Raw genomic sequence first — 19,409 nt, 5'->3', positions numbered from 1 at the left:
AACTTTTTGAGTGACCAAATTATATATATTTTTATTAGTTAGGCTTGAAACTTTTTGAGTGACCAAATTATATATATTTTTATTAGTTAGGCTTGAAACTTTTTGAGTGACCAAATTATATATATTTTTATTAGTTAGACTTGAAACTTTTTGAGTGACCAAATTATATATATTTTTATTAGTTAGGCTTGAAACTTTTTGAGTGACCAAATTATATATATTTTTATTAGTTAGGCTTGAAACTTTTTGAGTGACCAAATTATATATATTTTTATTAGTTAGGCTTGAAACTTTTTGAGTGACCAAATTATATATATTTTTATTAGTTAGACTTGAAACTTTTTGAGTGACCAAATTATATATATTTTTATTAGTTAGGCTTGAAACTTTTTGAGTGACCAAATTATATATATTTTTATTAGTTAGGCTTGAAACTTTTTGAGTGACCAAATTATATATATTTTTATTAGTTAGGCTTGAAACTTTTTGAGTGACCAAATTATATATATTTTTATTAGTTAGACTTGAAACTTTTTGAGTGACCAAATTATATATATTTTTATTAGTTAGGCTTGAAACTTTTTGAGTGACCAAATTATATATATTTTTATTAGTTAGGCTTGAAACTTTTTGAGTGACCAAATTATATATATTTTTATTAGTTAGGCTTGAAACTTTTTGAGTGACCAAATTATATATATTTTTATTAGTTAGACTTGAAACTTTTTGAGTGACCAAATTATATATATTTTTATTAGTTAGGCTTGAAACTTTTTGAGTGACCAAATTATATATATTTTTATTAGTTAGGCTTGAAACTTTTTGAGTGACCAAATTATATATATTTTTATTAGTTAGGCTTGAAACTTTTTGAGTGACCAAATTATATATATTTTTATTAGTTAGACTTGAAACTTTTTGAGTGACCAAATTATATATATTTTTATTAGTTAGGCTTGCAATTTTTTGAGCCATGTATTATAAAGATAATCTGTGAATACAATGTCTTTCTTTAAGTGTATGTAGAATTTCGCAAAATTCCTAGTTTATATTCTATAAACTATGTTTAATATTTTTCTTTTTCAATTCCAGGGTGCTGCTTTTGGTTTCAGCTCTATAGCTCAGTTTGCTGGAGAACAATTGGCCCCTTTTCTACCCAAAATCGTACCTCGCCTTTACCGTTATCAGTTTGACCCTAACCCCAAAGTGCAACGAGCTATGACCAGCATTTGGGAATCTGTTGTCACAGATAACAAAAAAACGGTAAATATAATGAATTCCTAATACTGCCAAGACAATCCAGTACGTTTTGGGATTTTTATTTTTGAAGCAAAATGTATTGTCTAAATTATCTCGTTTTAAAACGGCTTGTAGCAGTCACATCACAAGGATCTATTTTGATTTTTGTATTCATCTCTTAAATTAGCAATAGTTTGTGCTTTTGTTGGTTAAAACGGGCATGTCAAAACTCCTAAAGAAATGTATGGGATAATTCAAACACTTCAACAGCTTTCCTAATTTCTGTTCGACCTTAGTTTAGACATAGACAGTTTCTGTTGAGAAACCAACGTAGACAAATGCAGGATTTTCCACAATCAAAAACAACAACCCACCTTTTTCCCCTTTCTCTTTCTATCTTTCTACTTTCTGACTGGTTTCCTAACTTAAAATGTACCAAACAGTAATACTGTAACCCTTTTCCCTCTCTCATTGCAAAACTCATTCATGTTCTGCAGGGCAGGGAACAAAAACGATAAAATCCACTATAAAACAACCAAACCAAACACTACAAACTAGCGATTGAAGATACAAAGAGCTTTAAGAATAATATATATATATATATATAATAAATTATCCTGTCTATTGAAACGGGTCCAGATCAAAGTGTAGTATCTGTTCTTCAGATCTACACTTCAATTTCTTGTTCTCTGTCAGTGGAGGAGAAATCCTTCACGACTGAAACAATTTTTATTTTTGTTCCTTTTCTCCACATTAAAAAACGACGCTGGTGTCTAACTCTGTCCCGTGGGGAGGCAAGGCATTGTAAATAGGAACAACTTGTGATGATTTAAGTAAAAATCCCTGAGGTTGAAATAATAAAAACATATTTAGCTCTACTAATGTATTGAGCACTTCTTTTTCCCTGTTTTTTACCAAATCTACCTCCTAATATATGTGTATGTATATATATATATGTATGTATATATATATATATATAGGCTGTTCAGTGTAAATGTAATCATTTATATGTTCTTTTATTTCATAACAATTTGAAGTATTGGTTCTCGTACAGAATTCCTCCTGTATTGAAAAAACAAAAATAAAGAATAATCTGTATGATGAACATACCCGTGACGAACGAAAAATCGAAAAATGCCATATTCCAGCAGGAATATGACTAACAGGAATTTAATCACCGTCACTTAATCCTTCCTCCTCCCCATCCCTCTGCTTCTTTGCCCAGCCCATTCCTCTCTATGATACTTGACTTTTACATTTTAAACTTAAATTCAGGTTATTATATAAAAATAATTTCATTAAATCAGCAGTAGGTTCTCTACAGTGCAATGTAGACTACAATGTATTGTGAACAAAGCCATCGTGATGAAGCATGTGAGCTTCCTTCTGGTGCACCACAATGAGTTTCTGACTAGAGCAGGCAATCGATTTGATTGACGAATGGGCAATTTAATCAATTTCGATGATAATAAAAGTATTGGATGTATGGGTCATTTGTTGATCCTCATTCAATCTTGGGCAACGTTAGTTCTCCCTGCTAGTTAACTGTAAACTTTGAGTTTTTTTTTTTGTTTTTTTTTTACAAGCCTTTATAATAACTTCTATCACCGTCTCTTACCCCTTCTTCCTCCCCGTCCCTCTGTTTCTTTGCCCAGCCCATTCCTCTCCCTGGACCTGTACACACAATGTGAGTTAACATAAAGAAAACAACTGAAAAATATCAGTTACTCCACTTAAGTTGAGGTTATTTTCACTATGTTTTGACTTTTCTAACGTCCAACCTTCTTCAGGTGCATTTTGCTTAACTCGAGAATCTGTACTGAGAATTGAATCTTCAATCTTCATAAGACTGTTACTTAGAACTAACTGGCAAGGCTACTCTGGGATAAAAGTGTAACATAACTTCTATCCATTCCCTCCAGCCCATTACTCTCTCTAGACAAACACATGACTTTGCGCAAGGGAAATAACTCTGTGAAAAAAATCAGTTACTTCCCTTTACATGATAATATCAAAAGATTCTGTTCAAGCAATGTTGGAGAGGTGTGGTTAGGATTGCACAACCATTGCTTCTCAATAGTTACCCTGAACAGGAGGAGTCTCTATTTTCCCCTGCGCTCTTTCTTTTTATGGACTGTTTTGATTTAAAACCTACTTTTTGCGACCTTATTTTTTTATGTACCTATTTACAATGCCTCCCCACGGGGCAGAGTTAGCCACCAGGGTCGTTTTTTAACGTGGAGAAAAGGTACAAAAATAAAAATTGTCTCAGTCGTGAAGGATTTCTCCTTCAATGAAAGAGAACGAGAAATGGAAGTGCCGCATCTGAAGAACAGATACTACACTTTGATCTTGGCCAAAAGCTTTTTTTTTTATGTAGGTCGACTTTATTATTGATATCTTTGTAGTGAGTATCTGATCTTTTAATTAGAAGCAAAGTGTAGTATCTGTTCTAAAACTACTCTGTATGTTTTCTGCCCTCAGTTAAGTGAAGGAGGGGTCCTTTTAGACTGAATTTTTTTGTTTTACTCCAGAATGCCGATTTTGGGGAGCTTGATTCCCTCGTATGAACAACTGTGTCTCTAACTCTGCCCTCATGGGATGGCAAGTAAATTAGGGCTTTACTATCCACATGGAAAGTTTACTTGAAATCTGTTCAGTACTTCCATAGCCACGACATTTTATTTCTGTAGATTTAATTAATGTCTCTATTTCTTTTATTTTTAGCTGGATTTATATATACATGAAATCATGGATGATCTGCTGAAAAATCTTACGGCTCGCGAGTGGAGAGTTCGTGAATCAAGGTGAGAGAAGCGTTGTTTTGATATTGAAAAGTTGATCAGTTGGATACTTTATAAATTAAATGTTTTCGTAGAAAAATAAAACTCCAATTTGAAAAACATGCCTAAAATAGTAAAGAAAATATAGGCATTTATTAAAAAATAATATATATATATATATATATATATATATATACGTTTTATTTTTTATTACCGTATCTTTCTGTTAAGTTACTTTATTGTTTCAGCTACTTGGCCGTTTTTTTGGCCGTCTGTAGCATCCTCAGACTTCTGAGGAAGCTACAGACGGCCAAAAAAACGGCCAAGTAGCTGAAACAATAATGTAACTTAACAGAAAGATACGGTAATAAAAAATAAAATGCATATCTGCTCTACAACGGTATTGAGCACTTTCTTCAGTTTTTATTAATTACCATTTCCACTATATATATATATATATATATATATATATATATATATATATATATATAATAAAAAAAAAAGGAACTCTGCCTTTTGGATTATTTTGGACCATTTGGAATTTACCTATCGGATTGAAATTTTAAATTCGACCGTTTTGGATTTTACCTTTTTTGGATTTTTACCCTTCACCGGACTGTCCATTCATGTGAAATCTTTTTATCATTTTTCTTTTGCCTCCTGTTCCCCTTACCTCACCCTTTTTTTAACCAAGTAAGATCTGTGACTTACTTGTAGTTTCATTAAATACTTTTATATGCAAAATCCGATCCTGCAGTTTGCTAATTTCTACCCTCTGATGAGAAGGAGAGTATTTCTTCGAAACTCCGCGGATTAAGGACTATCCACTTATCTTGTGCTTCCTTTTTTAAAATTAAATATGTTTTTAACTCTTTTTCAAGATGTCTTTTAACATGTTTTATTAATCATTTGTTCATATATATATATATATATATATATATATATATATATATAAAATAAAATAACAGTGATGAGAAGGAAAGTATTTCTTCGAAACTCCGCGGATTAAGGACTATCCACTTACTAAGTGTTTCCTTTTCAGATTAAATATGTTTATAACTCTTTTTCAAAGTGTTTTTTAACATGTTTTATTAACTATTTGCTCTTTACACATATATATATATATATATATATATAATGTGATTGTGGACTGATTCTTTCCTGCAAACACATCAATAATATAATCTGAGGTTGTATATAAAACATTAAATCACAACAAAACTAAATCCAAAATCTTTCTAAATCTAATCCTGGCCAAAAAGTTTAAATGGTTCCAGATAACCAAAGTTTCATTGAACTGAATTTTTTTTCCTATTTCTAAATTTGTGAACACTTTTTTCATTCAACATCCCAAACTAATTAGCTCCACATCAAGTGGCTTCACATCTTGTCTAGAGCGATTTCCATAAAGAAAAAAAAGATAAAGTTAAATTTTGTATTTTATTTAATTATTGGAATCCTTTGAGATGAGTAATTTATATATTTTATTTATTTGCGGACAATTATCATCCTCATCTTTATAGTTGTTGTTTCGTGACATTTCAGCCAACTATTCCTCTGGCCTTCGTCAGGTGGTTAATTGCGACAGGATAGGAATGCTGAATCTCTTAACTGTATCTGCAGTAATTACTGCCTTCCATAGTTGTCGTCTCACCACATTTTGGCCAACTAATCTTTGGGTAGGATTGAAACCGCTATCTTCAGACAATGCTCACCTGGAACCATAGAGATTCAACGTCTTCGGGGTCTGTGTCGCAGTAGATAGAGGCGTTGAATTTCTACAGTTCCAGGTGAGCATTGTTTGAAGATAGCGATTTCAATCCTACGCAAAGATTAGTGAGACGACAACAACTATGGAAGGCAGTAATTACTGGAGAAAGGTAAGAGATTCAGCATTCCTATCTGCATAAGGGAAATAACTCTGTGAAAAAAAAATCAGTTACCTCCCTTTACATGATAATATTAAAAGATTTTTGTATGTCTTGATAACATTAAATGATATAAATGGCCATTTTGACTGCTCAAATAGTGAACCATTTTTTCTAAGTTTTTAATATTTTTCCAGAGTTATACTGAAAACAAATTACTATGTAGGGGTTTGGTTTGTAGTTTTGAAGTTTTAGCAAGCATACACACAGACAACTGTCTTTTATGTAAGTTATAGGTAGCACTTTTCTCCATTATACCATATGTCTATAAAAAAATTTAAAATAGTTAAATTTTTTCTTCTCTTTTACATGATAAAATCGAAGGATGTGTATATGCTCTGTGTAAATGCTGTAATTTTCTATTTTTTGATATTATACATCCAGGGTTACGCTGGTTAAAAAAAAAAATTTTTTGTCTTTTTATACTTTTACTTTCAGTTGTCATGCAGTTAGCGATTTGCTACGAGGACGTCAAATCAACGCCATTGTTGATAAACTGCCCACACTTTGGGAAATTTGTCTCCAAGTACGAGATGACATTAAGGTAAGCAGAAAAAAAAAAAAAGATTGCTTCCACTTCTTTCTCCCTCAGACTCCCGTACAGAGATGAAGTTGCTGATAATTACCATTTGAGATTTTCAGTTCCAAATTCCTAGATGTCTTTTAATTTGGTTTGACTAAATTCTCATTCTTCAAGTCTGCCGTTCAACCTTGGAAAATTAGGTGCCAATTATAATCTCCAAAAATTAAATATTTTTTTTTTTTTTTTTTTTTTTACTCATTGTCTAACAGGGGACGGGGGGGGGCAAGATGCCTGTTTAAATTACATTTAAACTTCTGCAGGTTAGTACAGTCAGGGAAGCAGGAAACCGAGATGGAATTCCAATTTGAAATGGAAAACGTACATCACATATGTTGCCAAGGTCACTGGGAAAATAGTAGGATCCTTCTATCGATCCAATAGATATCTCACTGCTGGTGCAATTCTCTACCTATATAAGAGCCAAGTACATCCAAGGATGGAATACTGTTGCCACATCTGGGCAGGAGCTGCTAGAAAGACCATATCCTTCCTTGTCAGAGTTCACAATAGACTTTGTAGCCTAGTGGGAGATGCCCTTTTCTCTTCACAGCAATCTCTTTCTCACAGAAGAGACGTTGTGAACCTGTCTCTGCTTTATTGTTATTTTCATGGCAAGTGCTCATCTGAGCTCCAGTCTATGGTCCCCTTTGCCAAACTTTCACAAGAAACACTCGTCAAGCTGAAAACACTATCAATAATTTCCCCCACTCTTTATCTGTGCCTAAATCTAAATGTAGATTCCATGAAGAAAGTTTCTTTCTTAGAACTGCACCCCTGTGGAACTCTCTTCCATTTGCTTGCTTTCCCTCCGACTATAATAGTGTCATCTTCAAGTCCAACATAAACAAGTTTTTGATGGGCTGTTCTCCTCAAGTAATCCAATTTACCAAATTTCCATTACCAATTACTACAAAATTATTCCATTGACCACTGTATGCTCATTAACCCTTATCCTCGAGTGGCCTCTGGGCTTTTATAAGTGGTGCCTCCTTTGTAAAAAAAATTAAAAAAACGTCTAGTAGTCCGAGGGAAAAAAAAACTATTAGAGTAGAAGGCTTTCTGGCATCTTAACAGTGAAGAGGTGGGATTTTGCTACTTTTCAGGTTAGTCAGGAATAAGGAATATGTACATGAAGTGGACACAAGTATGCAGAGTTCAACAGAGCACATTCAATTAAATTATTTGTAAAACAGACACAAGGATGCAGCATTGGGGCGATGGAATAAGGGTTGGAACATGGTCGATTATGCAAGGCCTATAAGATTTTTTTTGGGACTCTGAGAGATTAGTGGCAGATGCACCAGCCCAGATGTGGCAACAATATTCCATGCATCATTAGTTTTAAAAAAAAGTTGGGATATTTATGCAATACCCTATCCAATCCTCATTTCTAAGCTTATATTTTTTTTTCTCATAGGATGTTTTGATTGGATGTTAACTTTCATGCAGGTCTTGGCCTCCAGGCCAAGATTAAAGTGTAGTATCTGTTCTTCAGATGTTGCACTTTGATTTCTTATTCTCTGTCGATGGAGGAGAAATCATTCACGACTGAGACAATTTTAATTTTTTGTTCCTTTTCTCCATACTAAAAAAATGACCCTAGTGTCTAACTCTGTCCTGTGGAGAGGCATTGTAAATAGGTACTTTCATGAGAAATTGATCTCACTTTTGACCTTTCATGATCTTGGACGTTGACCTAAATCAACTTTGCATAGTCTATCAGTGTGAGTAATTTTCTGTCACTTCACAAAGAAGGAGAGAGCGCCAAAATAAAAAATATATATATATTTGTATCACAAGTGACGGCACAGTCCTGAAGAAATTCCTCCACACAATACCAAATAGTATCACCGATTCAACACGCCACGTCACCAAACAATATCATTGAATCGACACACACATTTCCAAGCAACACCATCGATCGATACGATACGCCATTGAACAATTTCGTCGAATCAACATGCCACCAAACAATATTGTTGAATCGAAACGCCACGTTTCTGAGCAACACTAAACAATCTCATCAAATCGACATGCCACGACACGAAATGCAATAACGCGAGACACATTATCAGAGCAATATTTTTCAACTTATGACTTATTGGCTTGTTTTTTATAACCGTTGGGTGAAAATAAATCGTCGCTTTGGAGTAAGATGGATGTAGCTCATTAGTAGATTTGATTTGCAATTGAAAGGTCCCGAGTTCGTTTTACGCCACAGGTAGGCCGATTAATACGCTTGTGCTCTTCCGCGCATGCTCGGCACATTTTCTAGCACAGTTTAATCGTAGTTGATACCATCACGTTGTGACTGATGAGTTGCAAAGCAAGTCAAGTAGAAAGCTTTCTGGCATCCAGACAAAATTCTCATTTTTCAATTCTGCCATTGAACCCTAACCCTAACCTTAACTGATTCCTAATCTCCAAAAAGAAAATGAACATCTTTTTATTTGTTTATAAGTTAGATTTGTGGTTTTTGTTTGGAGGAAGATTTCCTTTGTTGCAGCACTAACAGCATTGAATAATTACATTGGACTGGCATGATGAATGGGATGATTATGTCTTGCAGTGAATGCACAAATGCCACGTTTTTCCCCTGATTTCTGCTGACAGTTTTGTCTCACGATGAACGCTGTGGAAAAGTTCCTTCTGATTAATATTTACTAGTTTCCAAATAAGCAAATTAACTTTTTATTTTCAGAATTTCAAGTAAAACCAATCGTATCTGCATAATTGTCATGTCACTGTAATGAACATATCCAAAAATTATGAAAAATGATGAGGTAGAAAATTAATTGATGAAAAATAGTTTTTGAAGACAATGCAAGATTTTCAGTTTTCAGAAAATAATTATCTCCCTTTTGTTACGATTCGAACTCTCTGGTTTCTTTTTTCACAAAACTGAATTTTTGCTTCAAAAACTATTTTTATTAATAATTCATTTCGTACCATCTCGTTTTTCGTAATTTTTGGATATGTTTATTACTGTGACATGGCAATTAAGTAGATACCATTGATTTAACTTGAAATTCAATATTTCGAATATTACTCCAATAACAAATAACAATAACAATTAATATATGTGAAGCATGAAAAGATAAACTGGATTTGAGACTAATTTTTGATTGTGTAGGTTTTCAGCAACCCAAATTCACTTTTCAAAGGACCAGCAATTTTGTTGTAACCTGATCATTTACTGGCGAGAGTAACCTGGTTTTTCTGCACCATACGGACAATTCTGGAAGAGCTGGTATGGCCTTGGCATGGCAACCAACTCCTCATGTGTTAAACACGATAAAACAATAGGTACATCCTCTTTAAATCAAGGGGTTGCTATATCGTTTGCTAACTCTATTTGACAGGGTCTTTTTCTTTGTGTTCTCAGTCTCACTAGTGGCCAGCTTTTCATCATAATTAATTCTCTCCTGAAAATGAATTATCTGGGTTGTGCTAAAATTGAATGCTTCCAGGTATTGTAGTTATGAACCAACATTTATAATATAGATCTCACCTGTCTGTTTAAATGTATGTATGTATATATGTTTGTATGTTTGCCGAAAACTTGACGGAGACGACGGATTTTCACGAGATCGCTATCGTTTTGAAGCTGAACCCTTCAGACCACAAATATTGAAAACTTGGCTAAAAACATTAATTCCTTCGCCCTCAACTGGGTACTTTTTCTACAAGGAGAGGTTGCTTTTTACGCCAATATTTTCGAAAGTCATCCCCTCTTTTCGATTGTCTAGCGTTAATTTAAACCTACGTCACTTCCGGTTTGGTGATGAGTGCAATAGCTAACACGTCACTTTTTTTTTTTTTTTTTCCCCCCACTTTCTTTTCCTCCTTCACAGTACGGGTTCAAGCCTATCTGCCTACAACCACTTTTCTTTTTTTTTTTTTTGTTTCGCTTGCAATTTTCCTTCTATTTTTTTTTTTTTTTTTTTTTTGCTCAACCAACACCCTTACCCACACCTCCACTTTCCACTTCGGCGATGGACAAAACAGCAAAGACGTCCTTTTTTCATGTTCTTTATGGCTTCGAGCCTGCCTGTCTGCCTACTACCACATTTTTTTTTTTTTTTTTGCTCAACACACTTCCAAACACCGGGTAACGCCAGGCACCGAAGCTAGTATTTTTATGAAAATATATTCATATATTCTGTTATTTAACATTTAAAATGAAGTATTTTCAAGAACTGAAGAATTGATGCATGTTACCTGTTTCCAATGAAGTCTCAATTTTAACTTTTTGCAACAGCTGCTAATGACTTCCAAATTCCAACTGAATAACAAATCTATTCTTGTGGTGAAGAAAACCAAGAGTGTAGAGAGAGACACACGCATACATATTTAAGATAATAATTGAGATCGTATTATTTAGCAAGCCTCAGATGACAAGTTCACTGGGTTCACTGTCTTTGACCTTTTAGACAATCTTTGCCTTCCAGTTTATGATATAAACATCTGTCAGTCCTAGGTAAATCTGCTCTGATTGACAGCCAGCTCTGAAGTCACCAGGTTTTTAATAACATGTCTTACATTATACTTGTGTTTAGAGCTGAAAGAGAGAAACAGACCAAATACCAAGGTCTCATGTACGATATGAAAAGAAACTGGAATCTTAGGGAGATATCAATCATACCAGTTATCATAGGTGCTACAGGGCTTATGAAGAAGAACCTGAAGTCCTACCTAACTAATATTTCTGGTGAATCAAGTGTAAAAGAGATCCAGACAATTGCACTTAAGGGAACAGCGAGGATACTAAAAAGAGCTCTCAGTTGGTTTCAATAAAAAGCAGGGCAATGTTGGCAGCTTGTTTGGCTGCCCCATACCCAGCATTACAATCTTCAAAGGAAGAAAAATGGGGAAAAAAAAAAAAGTGTCCATCCAAGTATAAGGAAGGTCAAGTATAAAGCTTTAAATGTGAGAAGCTCTTTGTCATTGTGCCATAAGAGTATGAATGAACTCTTCATTGTGAAGTTGTTGTTTTTTTTTTTTTTGCCTTTCCTTTAAGTTACTCATGAGGACAGAACCCCCATAAAACTTCAAAAACATGTTTATCCGATTTTAATGAAATTTAAACCATAAGAGATTAATTCAGAAAGTTTTACAGTATTTAAGCGTCTTTTACTAAAAATACGCAAAATAGTAAAAACATGGTGATTATGTCATGAACATAGTGAATAAGTATATTGTAGTGATACTCCTTCAATCCTTAGCAATCTTGGGTCTTCCTAATAGTATATAATTCAAGGATACAGACAGTGTCATGCCTAGGAACATCGCCACCCCGCCCCCACCCCTGCAGAATGCACTCTGCAGTTCCTACCCACACAATTCAACTTGTGCACCCTTTTCAATGTACTGAATCATAATAAATGGTACTTTAAACAAAATAACATGCTCTCGGAAGAACGCAGATATTCCGTAGTCATTAAAAAACAAAAGAAATCAAAGAGTTGGTGTTTTGAAGTTAAGTTTCATAACTTTTAACTACTTTTTGGTATTTCTCAGCTATTTTTATAGCCATTTTTATAGCTATTTTTATAGCCATTTCAGAGTGTTTTCACTCTCAATCTCCCACAAGTTTAAAAAAAAAATTTCAACAAATTTAAACCCAAATTTCAAAACTATTTTGCCACAGAAAGTTTGATATAATGCCCAAAATTACAGTTTAGGAATTTATTTCAAAAATGGAGAACGAGTGTCAGAAAGTGTTGATATGATGGAGTGGGGGTGGGGTTAAATCAAAGCAACATTAAAAGTAACCAAGTCATTTTGAAATGTCTCGATCAAGGAGAAAGTCATTAAGCACTAAAAGGCCTCTACATCCTCACGGAGATGAGATAGATACAAACTTGATAATTTATGAAAAATGCATGAATTTTTTTTTATTTAATTCATCTCATACTTTTCTGGCGGAAATAAATACCTTGTTATCTGGTTGGAATATTTCACTTCAAAGATGATTAATGTGCTGCTAGTGCTGCAGTGCATTGCAACCTTCTGCAACAGGTTTGTTAAATAATGTGATTATTTCACAGCTCAATTAACAATAAGAAACAAACTAATGTTACAATGTAATCTATGAGCGATGGGAAAACAGAAAAAGAAAGAAAAAAACAGAAATTAAAACTATTTAAAATATATTTATCGATTCAAATAAAGATAATTTCATCTCTTATTAATGGTAAACATTTTACTCATATGACAAATTATGAAAAGACAAACACTAAACATGAAAAGACAAACACTTTCCATGGCAGGTGCTCGTTTGAACTCCAATCTCTGGTCCCCCCTCGCCAATCTTTTACAAAAAACACCCGTCTAGCTGAATCCACTGTCAAAAACTTTCTCCACTCTTTATCTATGCCTAAATCAAAACGTAGATTTCATGAACAAAGCTTCTTTCTTAGAACTGCACGCCTGTGGAACTCTGTTCCGTCTGCCTGCTTCCCTCCTGACTACAACTTGGATGTCTTCAAGTCCAACGTAAACAAATTCCTGATGAAGCGCCCCCTTAAGTAGACACTTTAAATATCCACACTAACGTACTGTACTCACAATAACTCTTATCCCTGAGTGGCTTCCGGGCCTTGATAAGTGGTGACCACCTTGTAAAAAATAATTAAAAAAAAAAAAAAAAAGGTTTTTAGAGACATGTTAATTCATCAGTATTGTTTGGAAGCTCGTCCCTTCAGACGACAAATACCGAAAAATTGGCTAAAAACATTCTTCACCCTCAAGTGGGCACTTTTCTACGGGGAGGGGTCGCTTTTTTTTGCCGATATTTTCAAAAGTAATCCCCTTCTTTTCGGTTGTGTAGCCTTAATTTAAACCTTTGTCACTTCCGGTTTGGTGGTAGTCGTAACAGCAACATTTTTTTCCCATTCTTTTTCTTCTTCACGGTACGAGTTTGAGCCTGCCTTCCTACTACCACTTATTTAAAAAAATTTTTTTTTGCTCAACATACACCCTCTAAACACCCGGGCATCGCTGGGCTGAAATGCTAGTTAACAATAAGAAACAAACTAATGTCACAATCTAACGTATGAATGATGGGAAAACAGAAAAAGAAAGAAAAAAAAACAGAAATGAAAACTATTCAAAATATATTTGTCGATTCAAATAAAGATAATTTCATCTCTTATTAATGGTAAACATGGAACTCAGTTATATGACAAATAATGAAAAGAAAAACACTAAACGGGTTTTTAAGGACATGTTGATTTATATTCTCTTGGATAGTAAATAAAGAAGCAGATAAAAGCATTTTTGCTAATCCTGGGGGAAACGATATTGTGCACACAAGCATAGTTTTTAAAGAACAAAGATTTTCATTGGTTCATTTACTCAAGTAAATTTCTTTCATTTTCTTATTGAGTATTTTTTTATTTTTGTTTATTGAGAAATTTTCTAAATTATTGTAAAAAAACATAAACAAAAATGGTAAATTACTTTTATTTTAAATTTTATTTAATTAAATTAAAGATTTCGAATGGTGCGAAAACAAAAAAATTTGATTAAATAAACCAAGGTAAGTAAATAAATAAATGAAAAATGTTAACTGGTGTGTGTTAAAAAAAAAAAAAAAAAAGGGGGATTTTGTAATAAATTAATTAAAATCTTCCTCGTGTGTATATCCAGCCCTTACATGAGCCGTTCATTTGAAAAAAAAAAAAATGTATGCGCACAGTATCGTTTTTCCCGGCAGTGCCACATTTTCAAGTTAATTTGTACTTAAAAAAAAGTCTGTGATGTAAAAAGAAATAAAAATAAAAATAAACAGCCTTTCGATGAAAATTCCTTAAAAATTTAAAACAGGTTTTCAGTTACACAAAAAGTTTGAAAAAACAACAAATGCAGTCGGAAGAAAAAATAAACATTAAACATTTAACAAAAATTGAGAATAGAAAATAGATTAAAAAACAATTCACTCGAATGGCAGACACTACAAAATATGATATTTACTTTCAAGTTAATCCAAATTTTTTTATTACAATAGATCTGCAAAGCCCAAAATAACCTGAATACAGAATAACTTATGAAACAGGTCAGACGATTCGTCTGTGTCTGCCGAAACAAACTGTAATGCTCTGTATTCACTAAAGGTATAAAAAATAAAGATTACATTTAGCTCTACTTCAGTATTGAGCACTTTTAGATTCCTTTTTTTTTTTTGTCACCCTACATTGGATTTTACCTTGCATTATATATATATATATATATATATATATATATATATATATATACTAGCAAAAGTACCCGTCGTTGACTGGGTTCAAAAACAGCCTACAGAAAATGGACTCTGATTTATGAAAGTATGATAGGTTATGAAAAGGAAGGGTTGTAAAAAGATAGCTTCGAATTTGGAGGTATCAAAACCAAAGCAAAATATGATGAAAGTAAAAATAAAATAGATAAACCCCATAATTTATTATACCATACCTGTTCACACTGAAACACTTATCACTTATCACAATATTCTGTGGATCTATATTAAAAAAACCTTGTTAAACTTTGTGACATATTTCCATTCTATGGAGGTCAGGTGCGAACGAACACCCCATAATTTTATTATACCATATTTCTTCAAACTGAAACATAATTACCAAAGTATACTTACGCAGATAGATATGAAAAGTCTTTATTTAAGTTTGTGCCTATTTCCATTCTATCAGGCGCGAACGCAGACCCCACAATTTTATTATACCATCCCTATTTAAGTTGAAACATACTTATCAAAATATTCTTATGTACATCTATATCAAAAACCCTTGTAAACGTTTTTTTTTTTTAATTTTTATTTCCATACTTTGTGGACCAGGTGTGAATGCAGACCCCACAATTTTAATGAACCATCATTCTGCCAGATCAAACATACCCATTCCTGTGTCTCGATACATCTTCTATCATTATATGTAATCAGTTTTTTAAAATACTCAACCATATAGGAGCCTATTCGTGACCAGACACACACACACACACAGAGCTTTATATTAAATATATATGTGTTCCAACAGATTTACAAATCTTGTAGTTTAAAATAAGAGAGAGAAAAAGAAGTGACAAGTTTACTGAGTTCAACACCTTTGACATTTTAGACAAGCTTTTCTTTTCAGTTTATAATATAAACATCTATCAGTCTTAGATTGACAGCATGCTCTGAAGTCGCCATGTTTTTAATAACGACGGATTTTCACAAGATCGGTATCGTTTTAAAGCTCGACCCTTTGAACGACAAATATCGAAAAATTGGCTAAAAACATTAATTCCTTCACCCTCAACTGGGCAATTTTGTATAGGGAGGGGTCGGATTTTCCGACCACATTTCTGCAAGTCATCTTTTGTTTCCGATTGAATACGGTAAATTTGACTTCTGGTTGCATCATGGAGCATCGGTAAGACATCAGATTTTATTTCACTTTCTTTTCCACCTTCACGTCATGGGTTCGAGCCTACCTGCCTACTACCACTTTTTTTTTTTTGCTCAATATACACCTCCAAACACTCGAGCAACGCCAGACACCCAGGCTAGTATTAACTAAATGATTAGTTTGTTATTAAAAAATATACATCCATACGCATTGAAAAAAAAATGAACTTCATAAATTTATACATATATTCTCTATAATTTTTTTTGTTGATGTACTATTACCTACATATAACACGTTTTACATTATATCCGTCTCCATCCAAGTACAAGAAAGATCAGGTATAAGGCTTTAAAACATAGGATGCTCTTGCTCCTTCGAGAAAAACTACCATACTTTCGGGTAATTGCGCCAAGTCTAGGGTAATTGTGCCAACTAGCTAAAAGTGATCTCTTGGCAACCACGCATATAAAGAGCACTTTTTTTTAGTTGGTGGAATTACCCCCGGATTTGGCGCAATTACCCCAAAGTACGGTTCACATTGCTATCAGAGCTTAATATTTTTATCAAGATTCGTTTAATAAGAGTTATGCTTGCATTTTCAGGAATCTGTTCGAACTGCTGCCGATCAAACTTGCAAACATCTTAGTCGGGTAAGTTGTTATTTTCTTTTGTGCTTTCTTTCTTTACTTGTAAATCTACTGACCCATCTATGTCGTATATAAAAAAAAAATTAATACAATATGATAAAAGTACATGCTTACATCACATCAAAGTGCGATTCAAACTTGTGTGATACTATAAACTTCCCTTATCTCTCCAAAAGCTAGGACCGTTGGAAAATGTGATTTGCATTATTTGGATTCTTCAGACTACTTTCCTCATCTTGGGTGTTATTTTCACAAAGTTTCGATCGATGTAACCTCCAACCTGCTTCATGTGTATCATGTCAAACTCTGCAATCGTTATATGTAGGAAGAAAACAGTCAGCAAGAGGAGAGTTCCAACAGTTTGCAGTTCTTGAAATTAATCTACTTGAATAGGAAGCTGTATTACAACGAGGTATTAAAACAGTGAGTTGATGAAGACCACTAGACCAACGAGTCAAAGGAGCTGGGACAAAGGAAGCAGATACTAGGTCAGACAATTCTGAAGAATATGTGCCGTAATAGTATTTATAGAAATGATTGAAACTAGCAACATCACGTTTGTGAGAGAAAAAGAAAGGATGAGACCAATTGTTGGTTGGTTGTTTTTGTTTTACGGCATATCAACCCTTTTTTTGGGTTATTTAATGCCGAATCCAAAGATTTAAGAAAAATTTTTTTAATAGAATATATTTGTTGTTTTCACGTCGGTTTCTATTCAACCCATAGTTGGGACCCTAACAGGTACTACCACTCCGGGTCAGAGTGGACCTGGGAGCAATGGTAATTAAAGGGTGGCTCCACACTCCCCAAAGCCCACAAGCTGGGCCTCACCACTGGATATAGTTTAAGGTCATATCCAGGACCCCCATTGAGGGACTTTTACCCTCTGCAGGGGAGGCAGTCGGCGTATTCTAATGCCCCACTGACAGGGCCAGATGAGACCAATTAAATTGCAGATACATTTCTGTAATTTATCAAGAACCCTCAAATGGGACAGAGATTCACCTGCCCAAATATGACAACAATACTCCATACATGGTTTGATAGTAGATTTGTCGAGATAGAGAATAGACTTAGGTGTGAGAAAGTGTTTAGAGCGATAGAGAGAACCAATTTTCCGAGAAGCAGAAGAAACAATGGATCTTATATATGAACTCCAAGAAAGATTTGATGAGAAAATAAAAAAGACCAAGAAGCTTCAGTCGATATCTCCTCTCAAGAAAACTTTCCCCACTCTTTATCTATGCCTAAATCAAAACGTAGATTCCATGAACAAAGCTTCTTTCTTAGAACTGCACGCCTGTGGAACTCTGTTCCGTCTGCCTGCTTCCCTCCTGACTACAACTTGGATGTCTTCAAATCCAACGTAAACAAATTCCTGATGAACCGCCCCCTTAAGTAGACACTCTAAAATATCCACACTAACGTACTGTACTTACAATAACCCTTATCCCTGAGTGGCTTCCGGGCCTTGATAAGTGGTGACCACCTTGTAAAAAAAAAAAAAAAAAGGAACATATTGAAATGTATGAGCTTAGCCTTAGCAGGATCAAACGAAACAAGCCATTTCACACGTAAATCTATAACTGAACCCAAATTGCCTGCATATTTCAACTGATCTGAAAGAGATTGGAATTATTAATAGTCATAGTATTAGCATTATTATTAGTATTAATATTTTTGCTACAACTATTACTATTATTACTATTACTTCAACACTTGGCCTTTTGGTCAAGATCAAAGTGTAGTATCTGTGCTTCAGATGCTGCACTTCATTTTCTTGTTCTCTTTCGGTGGAGGAGAAATCCTTCACGACTGAGACAATTTTTACTTTTGTACCTTTTCTCCACGTTAAAAAACGACCCTGGTGTCTAACTCTGTCCTGTGGGGAGGCATAGTAAATAGGTGCTATTATTACAGGGTGTGGCAGAAATATCTCGCATGTTAACATGTGATCTTCTCAGTCGCTTTTGTACAGTTTCTCCGCAATCATTGATACTGCCTAGAACTGCATATCAGTGTGTAGAATTCTTGTGATTGTTCGATCATACAGTCCCAAAGCCAAAGCCTGTTTGTGAGCTGAACATGTTGGAGTGACAAAAAGTCCAACAGCTCAAATACTGTCTGGCGTTCGAGGTCTTTCAGGTGGTTTTCTTTTAAGTGCTGAACCTGTAGTTCTGAAATTTGCCACCTATAGCTGTGTCGATTTTCTCTCTGAAACAGCATCATGCCGTCCTAACTTGTAATGAACTCGAAAAGCTCTGTGTTGCAGTTACACATTCATCATTCTTCAAAAACATTTCTACAATAAAAACACGATGCACCACGCACCAGTCTAAACCATATTGCTTGATGAGGTTACCTGAAAATAAAAATGGCAAGTAATTAGCTAAATGAAAACATCATTGGCACTTGCATAAGTTCATTAGCGACATATAATTGAAAGTTTAAGATGTGGGGGGTATTTTTTGCCGCACCATATATAAGTTTTTTTGCTGCATTATTACATAAAACATGTACTTTAACGAATCCAGGATTGTAATATCCATCATTAATTGTAACAAGACAGATTGCAGTTACTTCCCCTGACTTCATACTGTGTATTTATGTATAAGTGTGTAATTTATTTTGAAAACTATTTTCATTAATAATTAATTTTCTATCTTATCGTTTGTCCTAATTTTTGGATATGTTACTAAATCAGACATGATAATTACAGTAGATACCATTGACTCGAAATTCAATATTTCAATTTTTGGATTTCACTATTATAATGAAGAAGCACTAACACTTTAGTTACTGTTACTATCAATAAAACTATTGCTTATATATAGTAACATAGGACA

At 34.0% G+C, this 19,409-nt stretch overlaps 1 protein-coding gene across 1 annotated transcript in view; it reads left to right on the top strand.

The window, feature by feature from the left end:
• Positions 1-19,409, top strand: part of LOC145287772 (proteasome adapter and scaffold protein ECM29-like) — a 184,835-nt gene that overhangs the window by 110,196 nt on the left and 55,230 nt on the right. The window contains exons 29-32 of the mRNA XM_080135598.1: positions 1,093-1,263; positions 3,967-4,046; positions 6,389-6,494; positions 16,519-16,566. Coding sequence (XP_079991724.1) covers positions 1,093-1,263; positions 3,967-4,046; positions 6,389-6,494; positions 16,519-16,566 — 405 coding nt within the window. The remainder of the gene's footprint in view (positions 1-1,092; positions 1,264-3,966; positions 4,047-6,388; positions 6,495-16,518; positions 16,567-19,409) is intronic.

Source organism: Euprymna scolopes, chromosome 11 (genome assembly GCF_053919585.1).
Source record: "Euprymna scolopes isolate OS-2025 chromosome 11, ASM5391958v1, whole genome shotgun sequence".
Taxonomy (NCBI): domain Eukaryota; kingdom Metazoa; phylum Mollusca; class Cephalopoda; order Sepiida; family Sepiolidae; genus Euprymna; species Euprymna scolopes.
This window is presented reverse-complemented; position numbering and strand designations above follow the sequence as displayed.